The 19,574-nt window shown below is 37.7% G+C and overlaps 1 protein-coding gene across 1 annotated transcript; it reads right to left on the bottom strand.

The window, feature by feature from the left end:
- Positions 1-15,175: 15,175 nt before the first annotated feature.
- LOC127963147 (patched domain-containing protein 3) lies at positions 15,176-18,970 on the bottom strand. The gene is made up of 4 exons (XM_052562897.1): positions 18,234-18,970; positions 17,794-17,921; positions 17,562-17,707; positions 15,176-17,479 (listed from the first exon to the last, which is right to left on the bottom strand). The coding sequence occupies exons 1-4, from the start codon at positions 18,924-18,926 to the stop codon at positions 15,828-15,830; spliced, it is 2,619 nt and encodes an 872-aa protein (XP_052418857.1). The 5' UTR covers positions 18,927-18,970; the 3' UTR covers positions 15,176-15,827.
- Positions 18,971-19,574: the final 604 nt, after the last annotated feature.

Here is a 19,574-nt window from a genome sequence, read left to right as displayed (position 1 = left end):
GGATATGAGTTTAAAAACAGTTTAACTAAAGCAACAAGTCTTACAAAACTTCATTAGAAATTTCATAATCGAATCTGTAAAACTATGAATTTTATGAAATATTTTCTAAGGCCTTGTCATGTGTGTTTTTAGAGAAGGCTAATCAGATTTATTTATGGCACTTGTCATCTCTGTAAGATCTCACATGTAAACACTCCTGTGTGCTTTGTCTGTGAAAACTCCACCATTCATGGTTCTATTGTTCTCACCAAACGAGTCTTTCACACCTCCGCCAAGTATGACACATTATCCGCATTATTCTTTTATCATTACTCTTTTGCTCTTATTCCACCTTTATTAGCCTTAGTTGTGGTATTTTAGGCTTTACAAAGTCTTAAAGGGATAGTTCACCCAAAAATTCTGTCAGTAATTACTCACCCTCATGTTGATCCAACCATGTAAGTCTTTCGTTCATCTTCGGATCACAAATTAATATTTTTGTGATTAAATATGTGCGCTGGAATACTCCTCCATTGGCTTTAAGGGGGCCCAAACTTGTTCGTCCAGAAAGTCAGTGAAGAAAATGTTTAAATAGTCCATACCACTACAGTGGCTCAACCATACGTTTCTCAAGCGACGATAATACTTTTCGTGTGAAAAAACAAACAAACAAAAGAACGACTTTATTCAACTATTCATTTTAACTCTTATAGGCCTCTGATGTTAGTTCACGAGAGCTCCATGATGCATGTGCGAGAACTAAACTGATGACGGTTTTCTTCTACTACTACTTGTTACTGGCTGCTCACTCCTTAGGAGTATTACAGCCACCTAGGGTACAAGATGAAGTGCTGGCAAAGCCGGAAGCGCTAAACTTTGTTTACAAGCAGGTGAACGCGCGCGGTAGTTAAAACCATTATTTGTAAATATGTCGGTAGATTTTGACGTAGATGAAGACTTGAATTTTTTTAACCAACCTTACTTATTCGAACCTGAATACATAGACATTGAAATGCAAGAGATGAAACACAACCACAGTTTAAGCTTCCAAAAGACAGAGAGCATTGGAGAGTTGGTGGTGTAAATGTAATCAGTGCCAGGCGATGCCAACTGAACAGGAAAGGGGACATTGTCATGCCACAGCTTGAAAGTTTGGATAATGCAAACAATGGGACAAGTTTATTTCGCTGTATAACCGAGGATCCCGGTTTTCTGCCCCTGCTAAGTCTAAGTGCTTTAGAAGTGTTTTTTAATTTACCTAAAGTGAATTGAAAGAGACGTCCGAGGCCAGAAGGACCAGCTGGCACTTTATCTATGGAGTAAGTAGGTTTGTTTGACTGTAGAATAATTACATGTGCAGCCTAGCTTTTTACAATGTGTTTTCTTTATCATCTATCCTCATGTGTGTAAACACTTTCTGATTCTTTTATTTTTTTCTGTTTACAGTCAGTACAGACTGGTGGCATACCGCATGGTTCTCGAATGGATATTGAAAGGTCAAAAACTTGGAAGACACAACAGAAAAGTTCTTCCATCTTGTGTAGTGCGAGCCATACGGGAAAGATATCCCTCATCCTCGGGAGTATATGTTGGTTTCAAGGATGCTGAAGAAGCTTTTATGCTAATGTAAAGAAATTAAAAGCAAGTCAATACACTAATATATTAACATTTAACATTTTTGTGTATTGCTGATATACTTGTTAAATAAAAATGTTAATAAAAATATATTGTCTTTTGTTTGTAATTTAGGTATAAGGTTTACCAAACAGTTTTAGTTTAGATGTTAAAGAGAATTTTAGTCAGAGAGATTTCTTTATCACTGCAATAGATATGCACAATTTTTTATTATCAACAGTTTCAAACACTATATACAAAATTATACAAAAAAAAATAAAAAAAATAAAAAAATAATAATGCTTCATAAGATTTCACCAAAAGAAAAATCCAACAAAATAAGAAAAGGCCCAAAAATGTTTTACAGTATTCTGTTGACAGTCTTTTACTTGGAAAACCTTGACACACGTTTTGCAATAGCAGCCTCCTTGTCCGGTTTGGGTTTTGTAGCAATATTGCATGGTATATCAGGCAAAGAAACTTGAGAGGAAGGGTCCTTGAAAAGTACAGTATGGTCACTGCGCCATTCTTGTACCCTTTTTAGAAGTTCATCCCTGAAGTTTTGTGTTGTTGGTTCATAAATTTTCCTTGCCAACCAATCTTTATTTTGCTTGGGGAAAACAATGTTGTATCGCGGAACACCTGTTAAAGTTAAATATATACAGTTGTAATGCATTATTTTTTGCCCTAACTAAATTATCTTGTCTAATTTGCTCTCTGTCAGTGTGTATGTATAATCAATTGTGCATTTTGCATTGTCAGCACCCCACTTTTGGAAAGTTGATTACTTGCCTGAGCTGGTTGTGGCCTGTTGACGGTTTACATTTTCATTGTGATCCATGACAGCAAGTTGAGAAAGAGCTGTCATTGAGGAGTAGTGAAAATGCAAGACTGCCTGAGAAAAAAAAAAAATTTGTTTTGGTATTACCTATCCATGTGAATTTTAAACCATTTGTTTTAGCATTAACTTGCCTGTGTGCTTGAAAAGGACCATTTGCCTCATGTCCTTCAACAGATTGGGATGTAAAACCAGTGTTGAAAGTGTGCGGAAGGCTGTGGACTCTTTTCGTAGCCATCGTTTCCTCCTTTGCTAGTCATGGCTGGGGTCATCGTGGGCACACGTTGGTTGACGTCCATTTTCTTCCCACCTGTGTTCACCGCAAATGTGATGGAGCAGAGATTTCACTTTTCTGTCAAAACCTGTTTAAAACATTTTTACAATGACATTTTTGATAAGGGTTTGTCTACATCAGATGTGTAAAATAAATATTAGATAACAAACCTCTGGGTCACTGTTGTAGGATGCTCAGGCATACCACAAATGGTTGCATATGCTTTTAATCCATGGCTGAAGGTCTACATTTTCTTTCTTTTTAGAAACTGATAGTAATTTCTTGAAGAAACCTGCAAAACATTATGACAGTTATTTATTATACAATATGATACTCTGGGGTGAACCTAGTACATACAAACAGTGTTTATATTGTTGTCAAACTGTAGTTAATGCAAAGCCGCCTTTCTGTACAACAGTAGTTAAGAAATAAAAAAGTTATTAAAAAAAATACGTATGAATTAGTATGGAAAGATGTATACCCTTCACTATGTACCAGATGTCAAACTCACGATGAATTTGTGGATAATCAACCCTAATTATCTTTCTTACAGATGGGGATCTGTCCATAGTCATCAATAGTCATTGTGTTGATTAGGCTGTCTGCAGAGAACATGTTTTTTTAAAAAGTGTGTTCAGGAAACAGAAAGCTAGTGGATACTAAGTAGATGTTTGTTGCATGTAAAAAAAAAAGTTTTTTGCCTAAAAAATGTGTGAGACCACTTAGAGCACCTTTAATAATAATACACAATGTAAGTAAAATAATAATACAAAACACATTACATATAAATGTTGATCAATTAGTGACAATATCTGCATGTACACTGACCTACACCAACTCGTAGTGAACAACCTGATTAGTTGAATCATCCATTATACTGTATGTACAGTACTTTGCTGAGAATCCAGGGTTGCAAAAAAACAACAACACCAATAATGATTTAAATTTAAAAATGGCTAACGAGGATAAAATAGTTAGCAACTTGTTTTACTTATGCACGCAGTTTAGATTTAAACTTACCTGTCATTTCTCCCATCTCTTGACAAATGAACTTCTTTTTGCAGAATGTTTTGTGTCTGCAAGCCTTCCAGCAATTTCTCCTGTTGTTCTGTGTACATAACGTCTACAACTGGCTTTAAATAAGAGGACTGGATAGCGTAAAAGGTGGTTTTCTTTGGTATTTGGAGGTTGAGTAATGAAGCCCAGTCATCAATGTCCGCATATGTTGACCCAGTGAAAAGTGTACACGCTGCCACAAGAAGGTTGTTAGCTTGCATGCCTCTAATTTAATCACACGAGTTCCATTTTCCTTGATGACCATTTGAACATTCCCAAGGAACACGTATGAGGCTTCCACAAGTTGTTTTTTTAGTTTCAGTGACTGATGCTCCACAATGATAACATCTGGTAAACAGCTCCATCAATCTGGACTCATTGACGATCCATTTTTTATCTTTGAATCCACAATTTGCTTCTTCTTCTTCTGTAGTTGGAGTTGATGTTGAGGTCGAACTTAGAGGAACAAAACTTAGGTCCTTTTCTGTTGTAGGATCCAGGGAAAGCATGCTGACATCAAAACTAAGGTCTTCATTGATGTTCTCACTTTCAGCATATGTTTGTTCATTCTAAATAAAATAATAATAATATTTTTGGCAAATTAAAACAACAACATAGGATTATAGTAACAAATATATGATAAAGTACATTTTATGTCCCTCATAAAAATTATGATTTTATTATTTAAAAAACAGAATAAGGACATTAATTAAAAAGTTAATTTACTGACTGATAGGACTTTATTGCTGGTAAGGTGTAGTACATCCCTGACGTAGATGGCTTTGAACACTGTATAGATTTTTCAGGACTTGATAACACCAACAGAAGTGTTGAAGGAAATGGAGAGTCAAGTACTTGCGTAGAACTATTAATTATATTGCACTTAACTGGGGTTGACTGAGGAACACCAGATAAATTTACAGCTGACAATATTTCCTCTGTAACTGTGTTTTCACTTTGATTAGTTACTTGTGGAATAAGACCTGTAAGGAGTGGACCTGCTGACTGGGGATCCTGACTGAGTTGTGATGGATCCTTTGATTCCTAAAACATTTCAAGTCAATGTTGTAACTCGGCTTTAATTCACTGTATCATGTATCATGTATTATGTTTTTTTTTTATTATTATTTAATATAGAGCCACATACAAATAAAGACAAAACTAAATGAGTGTATCATGACTTTAACAATTACCACATACTGCTTCCACTTACATTGTTGGTCTGTATAAACAAGTTGGGCACAGCTGTTGATTTCAGTAATCTTTTTTGTTGAACTGATTTGAAATCATCTGGAGAAAAATGTTCACTGCACAACTTCATGTGCTTGACGAAATTAATCGGTAAATGAACATCCCATTGAACAGCCAGCAGCCATAGATTCAGTCGCTCACGAGCATTTGATGGGAAACGGTGAAAGGTAAGCCGTTCATTTTGTGGCAATATTAAGGCACCTTTACGTTTACTCGTTAGTTTTTCATCCAGGAAATGCACACTTTATAACCATTGTAAACAATTACTTAGAGCGAGACCAAAAGCACACGATCAATGTCGAATTCAATAGCTTACATACCGCGCGCGCATTCACCTGCTTGTAAACAAGGTTTATCGCTTCCGGCTATGCCAGCACTTCATCTTGAAAACTAGGTGGCAGTAATACTCATAAGGAGTGAGCAGCCAGTAACAAGTAGTAGTAGAAGAAGACCGTCGTCAGTTTAGTTCTCGCGCATGCGTCATGGAGCTCTCGTGAACTAACGTCAGAGGCCTACAAGAGAGAAAATTAATAGTTGAATAAAGTCGTTCTTTTGTTTGTTTTTTTCGCAGGAAAAGTATCATCGTCGCTTGAGAAACGTACGGTTGAGCCACTGTAGTGGCATGGACTATTTAAAAATTTCTTCACAGACTTTTTTTGGACGGACAAGTTTGGGCACCCTTAAAGCCAATGGAGGAGTATTCCAGCGCTCATATTTAATCATAAAAATACTAATTTGTGATCCGAAGATGAATGAAAGACTTACATGGTTGGATCAACATGAGGGTGAGTAATTACTGACAGAATTTTCATTTTTGGGTGAACTATCACTTTAAGTGAGATTGGATAAGCAGCTTGGTGGCTCAGTATGCATTTAACCCTTATTTATCAAAAGTCTTACTATAAAAATACAGCAAAATATTTTCTTACGAGTTTATTATTGTGACAGATATGCATAATGAAAAAGAAATGCACCTGCTTTTAGTAGCATTTGAGCTAATGTATGCATCAAGCTACATCAGACAATTTATGAAATTATTAGTACACATTATTAGTACACTTTTACTCAAAACTCACTTTAAACCCCGATCGAGTGTTTGTAATAACTTCCTTTTGCGATCACAGGTGGAATTTGGTCATTTACTGTTGTAAAAATATGCTATTTATAGTCTTTTACATCGCTGCACAAGTTAGCATTTCAGATTTTTTTTAAATAAAAACGCCCCAGATCTCAAGAAAATCTCATACCAAGCTTTTCTATCGTAATCGCAGGTTTATTATTCGGATATTTTGTGTGTTCAGAGGTGTGTCAGTGTTGTTTTGGTCAGATAACTACCAAGAAGTGTACACGAACCATGTGACACGCTGTGGCAGTGTCCAGTTATGACAATCTAAAGATTGACATGTTGAAGATCCAATCAGAGTCTGACTGGGTCACATCACTAATTAACAAACTTTAACAACATAAGCAGCGGCGCTGATCAAGCACTTCAATCAATCAATCACCTTTATTTATATAGTGCTTTAAACAAAATACATTGCGCCAAAGCACTGAACAACATTCATTTGGAAAACAGTGTCTCAATAATGCAAAATAAACTTCAGGATGCGCAGACAGGGGAAGCGAGCGGGAGCGCTCGTCAGACTCAGGATGTGCAGATTTCGAACACCGTTGCCTAGCATCCATCTCGCACCACTCTCTACTCAACAAAACGGACGAACTCCTTCTGCTCACGGACAAATAAGGATTTCTCTCACTCTGCTGCTCTATATTTCACGGAAACCTGGCTGAAGGATGCCATACCGGACAGGGCGCTCCATCTGCCGGGCTTTCAGCTGTTTAGAGCGGATCGCGAATCAGAGTCAACGGGGAAATCGAGCGGCGGCGGGACATGCTTTTACATCAATGAACGGTGGTGTACAGATGTAACTGTGTTAAAGAAGATGTGCTGTCCTGATATAGAAATGCAATTTGTCAACTGCAAGCCGTTCCATTTCTCCGCGGGAGTTTCACTCGTTTATTCTGGTTAGTGTTTACATACCTCCGCAAGCGCACGTGAGCTCAGCTTTACAGAAACACACTGATCAGATTACAGAGAAAGAACAACAACACCCGGACTCTGTTTTAATCATTCTTGGGGACTTTATAATAAATCCAATCTCTCCCGTGAACTGCCAAAATACAGACAGCATGTTACATGTCCCACCAGAGACAGTAATATGTTGGATCACTGTTACACCACAATAAAGGATGCATATCACTCTGTTCCACGAGCAGCTTTGGAATGTTCTGATCAGTGTCTGATTCATCTTATACCGTCCTACAAGCAAAAACTTAAATCTGCTAAACCTGTAGTAAGGACTGTGAAGAGATGGAACAGCGAAACAGAGCAGGATTTACAATCTTTTATGACCTCACTGATTGGAGTGTTTTTGAAGCTGCTACCACCGATCTGGACGAACTCGCAGAGACCATAACATCCTATATTAGTTTCTGTGAGGATATATGCATTCCTACCAGGACTTATTTAACATTCAACAATGATAAACCATGGTTTACAGTAAAACTCAGACATCTTCGTCAGGCCAAAGAGGATGCCTACAGAAATGGGGACAGGGTCTTGTACAATCAGGCCAAGAACACACTGGACAAAGAGATTAGAGCGGCTAAAAAGACCTACGCTAAAAAGTTGGAAGACCAGTTTACTTTCAACGACTCAACTTCAGTGTAGAGAAGGTCTGAGAGCCATCACGAACTACAAGACACCATCCCCTTGCACTGAGGCTAATCAACGACTTGCTAACAACCTGAATGAGTTTTATTGCAGATTAGAAACCCCCATCACCCATTCTGACCATCTCCCTACACAACCATTAACACCTCATGCAATCTCCCTCTCCATACCTCCTGCTCTTCAAATCTGTGAAGATGATGTGCGCCAGGTCTTCAGGAAGAACAAAAGAAGAAAAGCACCAGGCCCAGATGGCGTTACACCAGCCTGTCTGAAAATCTGTGCTGACCAGCTGGCCCCCATCTTTTCACAGATCTTCAACAGATCCCTGGAGTTGTGTGAAGTGCCTTCCTGCTTCAAACGCTCCACCATAATCCCCATTCCAAAGAAACCCAAGATAACAGGACTTAACGACTACAGACCTGTGGCTCTAACGTCTGTCGTCATGAAGTCGTTTGAAAAACTGGTTCTGGCTTATCTGAAGGACATCACTGGACCCTTACTGGCCCCCTTCAGTTTGCTTACCGAGCAAACAGGTACGTGGATGATGCAATCAACATGGGATTGCACTTCATCCTGCAACATCTGGACAAAACAGGGACTTATGTGAGGATCCTATTTGTGGACTTTAGTTCAGCTTTCAACACCATCATCCCAACAGCCCTTCAGACCAAACTGACCCAGCTCTATGTTCCGAGCTCCATCTGTCAGTGGATCACCAGCATTCTGACAGATAGGCAACAATTAGTGAGACTGGGGAAATTCATGTCAAACAGCTGCTCCACCAACACTGGTGCCCATCAGGGATGTGTTCTCTCCCCTCTGCTCTTCTCCCTGTACACCAACGACTGCACCTCTAAGGACCCCTCTGTCAAGCTCCTGAAGTTTGCAGATGACACTACAGTCATCGGCCTCATCCAGGACAGTGATGAGTCTGCTTACAGACAAGAGGTTGAGCTGCTGTCTGTCTGGTGCAGTCTTATCAACCTGGAGCTGAACACGCTCAAAACAGTGGAGATGATTGTGGACTTTAGGAGAAACCCCCCTGCACTTTCCCCACTCACCATCATGAACAACACTGTGACTGCAGTGGAGTCATTCAGATTCCTGGGAACCACCATCTCTCAGGACCTGAAGTGGGACAATCACATTGACTCCATCGTTAAAAAGGCCCAGCAAAGGTTGTACTTCCTTCCCCAGCTGAGGAAGTTTAACCTGCCACAGAAGCTGCTGAAACAGTTCTACTCAGCCGTCATTGAGTCTGTACTGTGTTCTTCAATAACTGTCTGGTTTGATTCAGCAACAAAATCAGACATCAGAAGACTACAGAGAACTGTTCGAACTGCCGAAAGGATTATTGGTGTCCCTCTGCCCACCCTTCAAGAACTGTATACATCCAGAGTGAGGAAAAGGGCTCAGAAAATCCCTCTCCATCCCTCACATCCAAGTCACCCCATCTTTGAACTTTTGCCATCTGGTCGGTGCCTCACAGCTGCAAATACCTGAACAGCAAGGCACAAGAACAGTTTCTTCCCCCAGGCAATCTACCTCATGAACAGTTAAATGTTCCCTACTTATGCTTATACTCTGTCTGTTGATGGCGTTGCACTGGAGTTTAAGTCCAAATTAAAAAAATTGGGTGTCATATTTGCCACCACACAGTCATTTGAGCCTTCTGTCCAGAATAGAGTTAAGACATCGTTTTATCACCTCAGAAATATAGCCCGGCTACGTCCTATGTTATCCTTTTCGGTAGCTGAGAAGTTGATTAACTCTTTTGTCTTTTCGCGCATTGACTACTGCAATGGTCTTCTAGCTGGGGTATCTAAATCATCACTGGATAAATTGCAATATCTTCAAAATTCAGCTGCTAGAGTACTATCTGGGGTCAAGACCAGGGACCATATAACTCCAGTCTTGGAGTCCCTGCACTGGCTACCTGTTAGGTACCGTATTGATTTTAAAATCCTTATGTTGGCCTATAAATCTCTACACAATCTGGCACCTGAGTATTTGACTGACTTATTAATCCCCTACACACCACGTCGCAATCTGCGCTCCTCTCAGAGTGGTCTATTGGTTGTTCCGAAGACACGGCTTCATGCGTGGGGTGACCGAGCATTCTCTGTCTATGCTCCTAAGCTCTGGAATTCTCTCCCGGCCGACATCAGGGAAGCAAATTCATTAGTGACTTTTAAATCTCTTCTTAAAACATTTTATTTTAGGATGGCTTTTACATGAACTTGATTTTATGCGTTTATTTTCTTGTACTTACATTGTGTTTATTCATTTGCTGTTATGCTTGTATGTAAAGTGCTTTGAGAAAGCTACTTTTAAAGGCGCTACACAAAATAAATATATTATTATTATTATTATTATTATTATTATAAACGTGCAATATCCTTATATTTATTTGTTAACCCTCCATCCTAGAATGGAGGGTTAACAAATCTTTTATTAACACATCTTTTATTATGTGTTTTATGTTCTGTCGCTGTCATTCTGTTGTACTGCGGAGCTTCTGTCACGAAAACAAATTCCTCGTATGTGTAAACATACCTGGCAATAAAGCTCATTCTGATTCTGATTCTGATTCTGATTCTGAACATTCCTGCATCTCAATCCTATTCCATTATCATTTATAGCACAATTGTTTATACACTTATTTATTTGCCAATTTGTAATTCTCCTTTTTTGTTGTTGTTGTTGTTGTCTTTGTGTACTGGAAGCTTATGTCACTAAAACAAATTCCTTGTATGCACAAGCATACTTGGCAATAAAGCTCTTTCTTATTCTGATTCTGATAAAGCCAGATCCCTTAAATCACAGCTGATGACACTTTGAAGTAACGCTGAAGGAAGTGAGGATAAATCATTTCACTTGATTCAAGTCCTCCATCCTCATGTCCTTTTCTTGCGTCCTTACCTCACATCCTGAAGAGGTGGAGCTAAGACACAAGGAAAGGAAGCCAGGAAATGAAACAAGGATGCACAAATAAGAATTGAGAAGCACCCAGAGACGGCGCTGATAGAGGCTGTTTATCATCAGATCGCGTAAATTAGTGGAAAATGAATAGAAATTATGATTCTGTCTGAAGAAATATGAAGTAAACATCAGTAAATATATCCATATATCTCTGCAGATATGCATCTTTGGCCTATAAACCCTCATTGACACTGTTCAGTGAGTCTAAGACTGAGCTCATTTTATTTTGCAAAAAAAAAAAAGGGGTGTGTGGATGATGACTGCTTGGGGTTGTTTCCTGGGAAAAAAACTGTATTGCCTGAGGAACCTTGGAGTCATTTTTGAATCTGAGCTTAAATTTGAGCAGCAAATTAATGCTGTTGTTAAGAATAGTTTCTTCTATCTTAGATCAATATCTAAATTCAAATCTATTCTTACTTCTAATAATATGGAGAAAGTTGTTCACGCCTTTGTGTCTTCAAGTTTGGATTATTGTAATGTATTGTATCTCGGTGTGGGTCAGGCTTCTCTCTCCCATTTGCAGCACGTTCAGAATCAGCTGCCAGACTTTTAACGGGTACTAAGAAGAGAGAAGACATTACTCCAGTTTTAATTAAACTACATTGGTTACCCATACGTTACAGAATTCAGTGCAAAGCGCTGTTGTACGTTTTTTAATCTCTGCATGGTCTAGTCCCCGAGTATGTTACTGATTTTATTAGCCGCTGTCAATCCATCAGATCTCTGCTCTCAAATTATCAGTTGCTTCTTACAGTTCCACGAACGCGTTTAAAATGTAAAGGTGATCAGGCGTTTTCTGTTGGAGCTCCTAGGCTTCGGAATGACCTTCCTCTGTCTGTTAAAATTAGTCCTTCATTGGGTCTTTTTCAGAGTGCGCTTAAAACTTATTTGTTTTCTTTAGCTTTTGACAATGCTTTGTAAGTGTGTGTCATATGTCTGTTTTTGTTATTTATGTTTCTGTTTTATACTTTCTGTACAGCACTTTGGTTCCACTTGTGGTGTTGAAAGTGCTTATAAATAAAGTTCAGTTGAGTTGAGTCTATGTGAACACAAATAAACCGCTGCAGACGTGACTGAATATGAACGAGTGGTGAATTTCTATTCAAAATGTGGCATAATACGGATTTCTTATTTTGCACTCCTGACATGAATTACTAAATAACTGTCACTGCAACAATGTTTTATCAAAACATTGGTCAAATATCGAAGCTAGAGTCTTTAAACTTTCAATTGATGCACAGTTTGTCCAGATCAAGTAAGAGAGTGATGTTTAACATGCAGTGAAGGTGAAACAATAATAAACTGGGTCCGTTGGCGATGCTTGAATGCAAATGGGTTTTAATATGTTATTTATATTTTATAAAGAATATAATGTACATTTATTAGATTTTTTTATTATTCCATTCCTTTTTTACTCACAATTTGCACTGTGTCCCAACTTTTTTGGAATTGTGTTTGCATTAGTATACAGAATAAATATTAAGATATTCATTACTTTACATAAATTTGTTAGACAAAAAATATAGACAAAACAATAAGTAAAATTCATTTAATTTCCTATAAATTTTCCTATAAAGTCTTTTTTTTTGTGTGCTTTTCATGATGCATAGTTCCAAACAAACTTCACAGAAAATGCTAATGATAGCTAATATGGATAGATTAAATACTTTGAATGGAAGATTTAAATCTAACACTTCAATTTAACAGCAGTTTATGTGGTGTAAGCATCATCTAAACAACTACGCAAGTCAAACATTTTACTTCACACCAAGAATAAAAAAGCACCTCTTGTCCAGAGTAATAGAACAAACACACAGCAGCACTAATGTACCCATATGACGTGTGACGCACAACTTCCCACAGCACCGTTCTTACCTTGGAAAAGTGTGAATTGCTTTACAACATTTTTATCAAATTCAGATATGATCCAAACAGATAAGATTACTCAGAAACTGCATTATCCGTCTCAGATATGACATGTTCCATTACTAATTTTCCTCAGAACATGGTTGTATAGTTAATTGTACTGTACATTAACAGCTACCTGTGTAAATAGTTTGTCTGCAATGTTCACAGCATCTGATATTCAGATTAATAGCTGCCAGTAAAATTAATGAAGAACATTTGTTAGTAGCCTACGTTACCGGTAAAAAGTGAATCACTCCACCGTAGTGTGTGTAAAATATTAGGTTCTCATTTCTGTGTTGACAGTTGTGCGGTATATTTTTATTTAATTATTTCAGATAAATGTACATAATATATCAATCACAGCCATTTTCTGGAAGGGAGCAAGTGCTTCCTCAAAAAAATTGTATGAAGAAAAAATCCACAGTACACAAACATGAAACAACTTAAGTATTACTAACTAACATTACATATTTAATGGCATTAAAATATGTATAAATAACATGTATATTTAACGTGTATTTAATTGGTGGTGTTGGCACAGTGGATAAGACACATGGCTTTGGTGTGAGAGACCTGGGTTTGAATCCACTGTGAGACACCAATGTGTCCCTAAGCAAGACACTTAACCCCTAGTTTCTCCAGAGGCCTGTGACCTCTGATATAGAAGTGTGCTGTGAATTTGTTTTCTGTGTGTTCTACCCGTCTGCTGTGTGCCTGGTTTGTCTCCATAGTTTCATTTAATTTGTTGATACAGCTCAGTGGCGTAGACAGAATTTTATATTTGGCTGGTCCTGGGCAAAAGTCAGCTCACTTCCGCCCAAGACCAACCAAAAATAAAATTACTAAATTACTAAAAAACACTAGTAACTAATGGACAGAGTCAGACTCAATATTCAGGTATCATGTATAAAACTTTATGTAGATTTCATCCTAAAATTGTACGCACAAAAGCTAGACTTTGAATGCACACGTTTTCAGATTCATAAAACCATGCGTACGTCAGAACCTGTGCAAAATTCCCTTTGTAATACCCAATCAGCAGAAGATTGTGCATGCATGTTTCTCCCCCCAGAAATAACCATATATTTTTTTGGCTACATTGCTATTCAGTGTCCTTAAAAATACATTGCAGAGAAAGCATTCAGAGTTGTTCTCAATCTATTTCACTGGCTAGATAATATTTTTAATTGTTTTATACAAATCTAAATTCTGTCTATATGGAAAACATTTATTTCAGGATGTTTATATATTTTAATGGAAAGAGATAAGCCTTATTTTTTGCTGTGTAAATAACTGTATGACTCACTGTGTCAATAAAAAAAAAAAACATTTTAAAAAGAAAATGTGCATTATCTTAGAGTTTCCTTCAAAATCTTTTAAATACAATGCTCATTGTCACAATATTGAGAAGAGCACGAAAGGTGTTATCATTAAGCTAATATCTGTCTGTGCATGACACAACTGTTTGCAGAGGTTCTAAAGTTCTGTCATCAGACTTGTTCAAACAAATGGACTGTTCGATCAATGGGCGCGTCCTTATGTCTGTCAATACGGTCTATGTTCCAAAGCCATGAGACGAAGCCAAATTTGCATCAATGATCATTATGCATGCAAAAAATTTTCTCAGAACATTGAGTTTTACTATTTAGAACACTTAAAGCAGAATTGTCATGTGCCACGCAATCCTCCCTATGATAAAAACATTAAAACACAGCTTACCACAGAAAAAATTATCAAAAGCAGCACATTGACTACAGATCTCTATTTAAATTCATATAAAAAACATTGTAATTTCTGGATTATGATTTCATGAATTTCAGTACTTAACTCTATTAATGAGACTATCATATTTAATCTAAATGTGTATATGAAATGTAAAACTGACTTTAAAATAATTCAGTTTACTTCATTATTAAATTTACTTCACTAAGTAAAAGAGTGCATATGCATGGTCTAGAGCAGTGGTTTTCAAAATGTTTGTGGTCACGCTCTCCTTTAAACCTATAAACAAATCACCATCTCAGGTCAGACTACCAAATAATTTCACTAAACATTATAACATGACATACAGCCAAGTATAGTGACCCACACTCAGAATTTGTGGTCTGCATTTAGCCCATCCAAAGTACACACACTGCAGTGGACACACACGGAGCAGTGGGCAGCCATTTATGCTGCAACACCCGGGAGCAGTTGGAGGTTCTGTGTCTTGCTCAAGGGCACCTCAGTTTTGGTATTGAATGTTAAGAGATGACTGTACATTCACCCCCCCCCCCCACCTACAATTCCTTCTCAAGACAAAATGAAAAATCTGTGCTTTTTTAAATAATAAAATAAAATAAAAACTATAGGGGACAAAAACACCTGCATCACTTGAAACATTGAAAAATAGCATTTGCATGTTTTTATTTTTATTTATTAAATATTTTTTTGTGGGTTTCATGCTGTCCGTTAAGGTATAGGACACACACAATCTTCCCTCCTCACCAAAAAAAATTAAACCCAACGCAAGCAGCAAAATACAGTAGAACCCGCGAGGCATAACGCAACAAAACCCAATATTAAACTGATGGCTTGTTCTATTAATGACGTGCTGACACAAATTTTAAATGATTTGCAATGGTCGCTAAATAATTTCATACTGTTGAAAAGAATAAGAAAATTACTAAACTAAACAACACATGCTGTATAAAAATGTGATGTGCATTGTATACAAAAGCAGAATGATGGCTGTTTGCTTTAGAATATTCTTGCATGTTCAAATCAAAATGGCAAATAAAGCTAAACTGTAAAAAAGAGGTTCACCATCATAACATCAGGTACACTTCACAATGAGGTTCAGTTCAATGAGTAATCAATTGATGCATTAGGAATCATAAATTAAAAATGAACAAATGTTTTTATTTTATTTTTTATTTTTTTACAGCATTTATTGATCAAGGTTAATTTATTAATTTTCTGCACTTTCTGCTACATGAATAGGTTCTTTCAAATCCCATGTTGTTAATTGTTTATTGATACCTGAAATATTAACTACTGTTATCAGACCATTTGTGTATTTTACTTTCTTTGCATATAATATAAAGCTAAGTGATTTTTAATCAATGAACAGATAATTTACACAGCAGCAATAACACAAACCAAACAAACTGTGAAAACAATATGAATATGGTGAACTCCAGATGACCAGCTCAGTAACAGTCGGGATCTGTATGAGCTTCCACTATGTTGGTACGTGAATTGCTCATGTCTGTTCCTGCTTGTGGTCCATTTGTGCTGTTGCTCAGATTTTCTTTTTTCTTCTTACTACATGTCTTGCCACAAGTGCTGAGGAAGGTCAGGAACACAGGTATGAATGCGATTCCATGGATGGCTCCAAACAGAATAACTAAGAACATGATTTTGAAGAAGGTCCTGAAGATGTAGCTTTTAGCAGCCGCAAGCACCACCACACCTGCGATAGTGGACACAGCTCCCTGAACTATTGGATAGCCCAGTTTAGTAATGGCATCTGTGGCTTTCTTATTCAGGGATGATTTTTCACTTGACACAAAAGCATAGGATATGTGAGCAGAGAAGTCCACAGAAAACCCTATACAGATAACAAGATTAATCATAGACACAGAGTCTAAACTAACATCCCATAATGCCATGAAACCGGCCACTCCCACAATGACAGATGCAATGGCAAACGTCACCCAGAGAGAGCAGAGTGGATTTGGGATCAGCAGGAGTGAAATGGCTAACATCAAGCATGTAGCAACTACTATATTTTGGATTGTATTAGTGATGATGACGGCATATTGGTCAAAATAGATGAATGCAGGGTGGTACACTATCAGATCCACAGGCGTCTGCAACTTCCCACATTCATCTGCAGTTTCTCTAAATGCATTCAGCATGTTCTTCTCATCAATCGCTGTGCGGATGTTCACCGTCTGAACGAACATACGTGATGCAAGAATTTGATTGTTAGAGAAATTGACATCTTGGCTAAAACCAGAATAATTAAGAAATGCAGTTAAATGGCTTTTGAATTGTGTTTCATTGTTTACATCAAAACCTGAATTCATCCCAAGCTGCACATATACATGAAGCCAAGAAATAGGTGGAATGTCTGAATCTGCCATTGTCAGATTTTGAACATTATCCAAACAAAAGTCAAGACTTTTACGAGCAGTTGGGTTCCAGTACTGAAAATGCTCATCCTTTATAACTAACATGACATTAGGACCAAAATCAGAGAAGAATTCATCCTCATTGTCATAGTAATCTCCAACATATGAGCCATCTGCCGCTAAATGTTTCAGATCCAACCCTTCCTGTATTTGGAAGCACCCGTAGATACTGACTGCTAAATACCCGGCATAGATTAGACACACAAGCACCTTAACCCACACTCTTGTAAGAAAAGGACCGTAATAGTTTTTAAAGAATGAATCCATTGGCATTTCAAACTCCTGACGTGTGTTTATATCATAAGCTCCACCAATACAACACCCTTTGGCATCACCACTGGCTTCTTCTGGGACTCTCATGCAGGTCAGCCAGTGTCTGTTGCCTTTCTCTCGTCTCCCATTGTATGCAAGGCATGCGCCAAAGAAGGTGATGTTGAAGACGTAGCAGAACAGAAGAGCTGTGCTGGTGTACATGCAGAAAGACTGAACGGAGCGGAACGACGTCAGGAGGCCGATGTAGAACGCCAGCACATCCGTCAGTGTGGTGATAGTGATGGACACGCCAGCCTCCTTATACGTCTCTGCTAAGCGAACTTCAACAGCTTTATCAACTTCAGTCTTCTGCCAGCAGGAGATCATTATGAACATGTCGTCAACACCAACACCTGCAGGAAAGCAGAGACTGTGAGCCTTTCAGCATCAGTTGTGAGATGCCAATAGGTGATGAAATTAATGAATGTTATAGACCAAGAATCAGAAACGGAGCTGTGGCCACGGTCATGGCAAACGGCATCCCGCAGAACAGCAGCAGTCCAAAGCTGGCCAACACGGCCAACCCGACAGAGACGACACCAAACGCAGCCACCCACACCTTCGTCCTGACACAGTCTAACCTGTGGACAGAGACATGCTGTAGGGATAAATACACCTAATGACAGGTCATGTGCTTATTTCACACATTTTTTATACTTCACAATACCTTAAACAAGACAGAATTGAAATGGTAATGGCCAGGAAATATGTAACAGAGAAGAGAGGGATCACAGAGTCTGAATTGGTCTCAAACTCATTTTGTCTTGATATTGATGTAAAATAAGACACATGGACCTGTAGAAATGAAAAATTCTGTATAAGTACTGTAAACATAAATGTGTTCATTGTGTGGAAGAACAATACAAAACAATTATGGCAAATTATGACAGGACATGACAAGACAAAAAAACAAGCAAATATATGTGTTCAGTGCATTATCTCAGTATATTAGAATTGCTACGTAAACGACTATTGGTGCTGACTTATTAAATATGAATTGATAAATGTCAAATGAGTTTAACTGAGTTTAACCATTTAAACAAACAATTAATCATCTGTATGGATATAGATATAACTCACAATCATTATTTATTTATTTTTACTCACCGTTTTCTGTTGTGTATAGTTTGACAGGAGTTTTAGAAAGCCATTGAGCCACTCAGAATTTTCCATTGTCTTCTCCTCATCTAGGAAATAAAAAAGCCTGACCGCTTTTGCACTGGATATCTCTGAGCTATCCTGCTTTAACTGTACACCGCCGATAATTGTTCCCAAAAACATGCCATTATTCATCGGATATGTTATGGCTGAAGAAACGATTTGAGTAGCATTGTAATTTATAATTTCTAAAATTGGATTTGACATACAGTTTCCATTTGTTTTAGCACAAAGATTTTTAAAAGTGTTTCCGGTTGTTATATTTTTTACTTGTCTGTCTAACTCTAAAATGTCAATAAAAGCTGCTTCAGTTAATATATTTTCTTCACGGAAGCCTGTGATTATCAAAGAGCCATATGTTCCCTCAGACGTGAGCCGTAACTGAGAAAACTCTTCAGATTGTGGGAAATTTTCCACCACAATCGCCCTCTCCAGCTTGGCAGGTCCATTGACGGGTGTGAACTGGTCTTCAATATCATTTGCCTCCCTTTCCTGAAGAAAGATAAAACCGGCTCCAAGGCCAGCAGCTACAAATAAAGGAAATAAAAGAAACACGTATGGATATCTACCAACAACACTTCCAAACTTTTGAAAGACCAGAGACAGAGGCCTTTCGATGCAGTCGGTTTTACACTTCGCCATACTCCAGACACACTTCAGCAGTGAATGCCTTGCTCTTTTACATCACCTCTGTCTACAGTCACTCAGTGATGTCAGGAGCTGAACACTAACAACTCATTTGTTACACATTAACAAATTAATGGTTATTTATTAACAGACTTTATCTTTACCACCTGCCTTCGTTATCAGTGTCAGAAAAAAAAAAAAAAAAAAACTTCTATTATTTAATTTATGGGCTTTTTTTTTTTTTTACTCTAACAGGAACATACTTTTTGTTAAGCATATACGCCTATTAAACATTCAGTGTATCATCATTGTAAATGAAATGCTTCACTTATTTGAATAATTAAATAATTTTCTGTTAATAATTTACAGTTGTTCCTCCATGAGCACTTGATGAGCCTGACTCATAAGCAAGAATAAGCAAAGTGAAAAATGTGCAGTTGTTCGCTCTTTATACTTGAAGTTAAATTATAACTCTTACTTGAATATACCAGGTGATTTAGATTTACAATTTTAGTTTACTTAATCTGTTTTTAGAGAAAACAATCTGTGTTCAGTCTACTTCAGTTAAAACCTTTAAAACCAGCAAACTGGGACTTCCGGTATGCCTCGTGGTGAATAGACGCGGTTGGAAGTCACTCCGTGAATACTCATTCCTTTTCTTTT

This window comes from Carassius gibelio, chromosome B8 (genome assembly GCF_023724105.1).
Source record: "Carassius gibelio isolate Cgi1373 ecotype wild population from Czech Republic chromosome B8, carGib1.2-hapl.c, whole genome shotgun sequence".
Classification (NCBI taxonomy): Eukaryota; Metazoa; Chordata; class Actinopteri; order Cypriniformes; family Cyprinidae; genus Carassius; species Carassius gibelio.
Note: the sequence above shows the minus strand (reverse complement) of the source record. Positions and strands in the feature narration are given on the sequence as shown.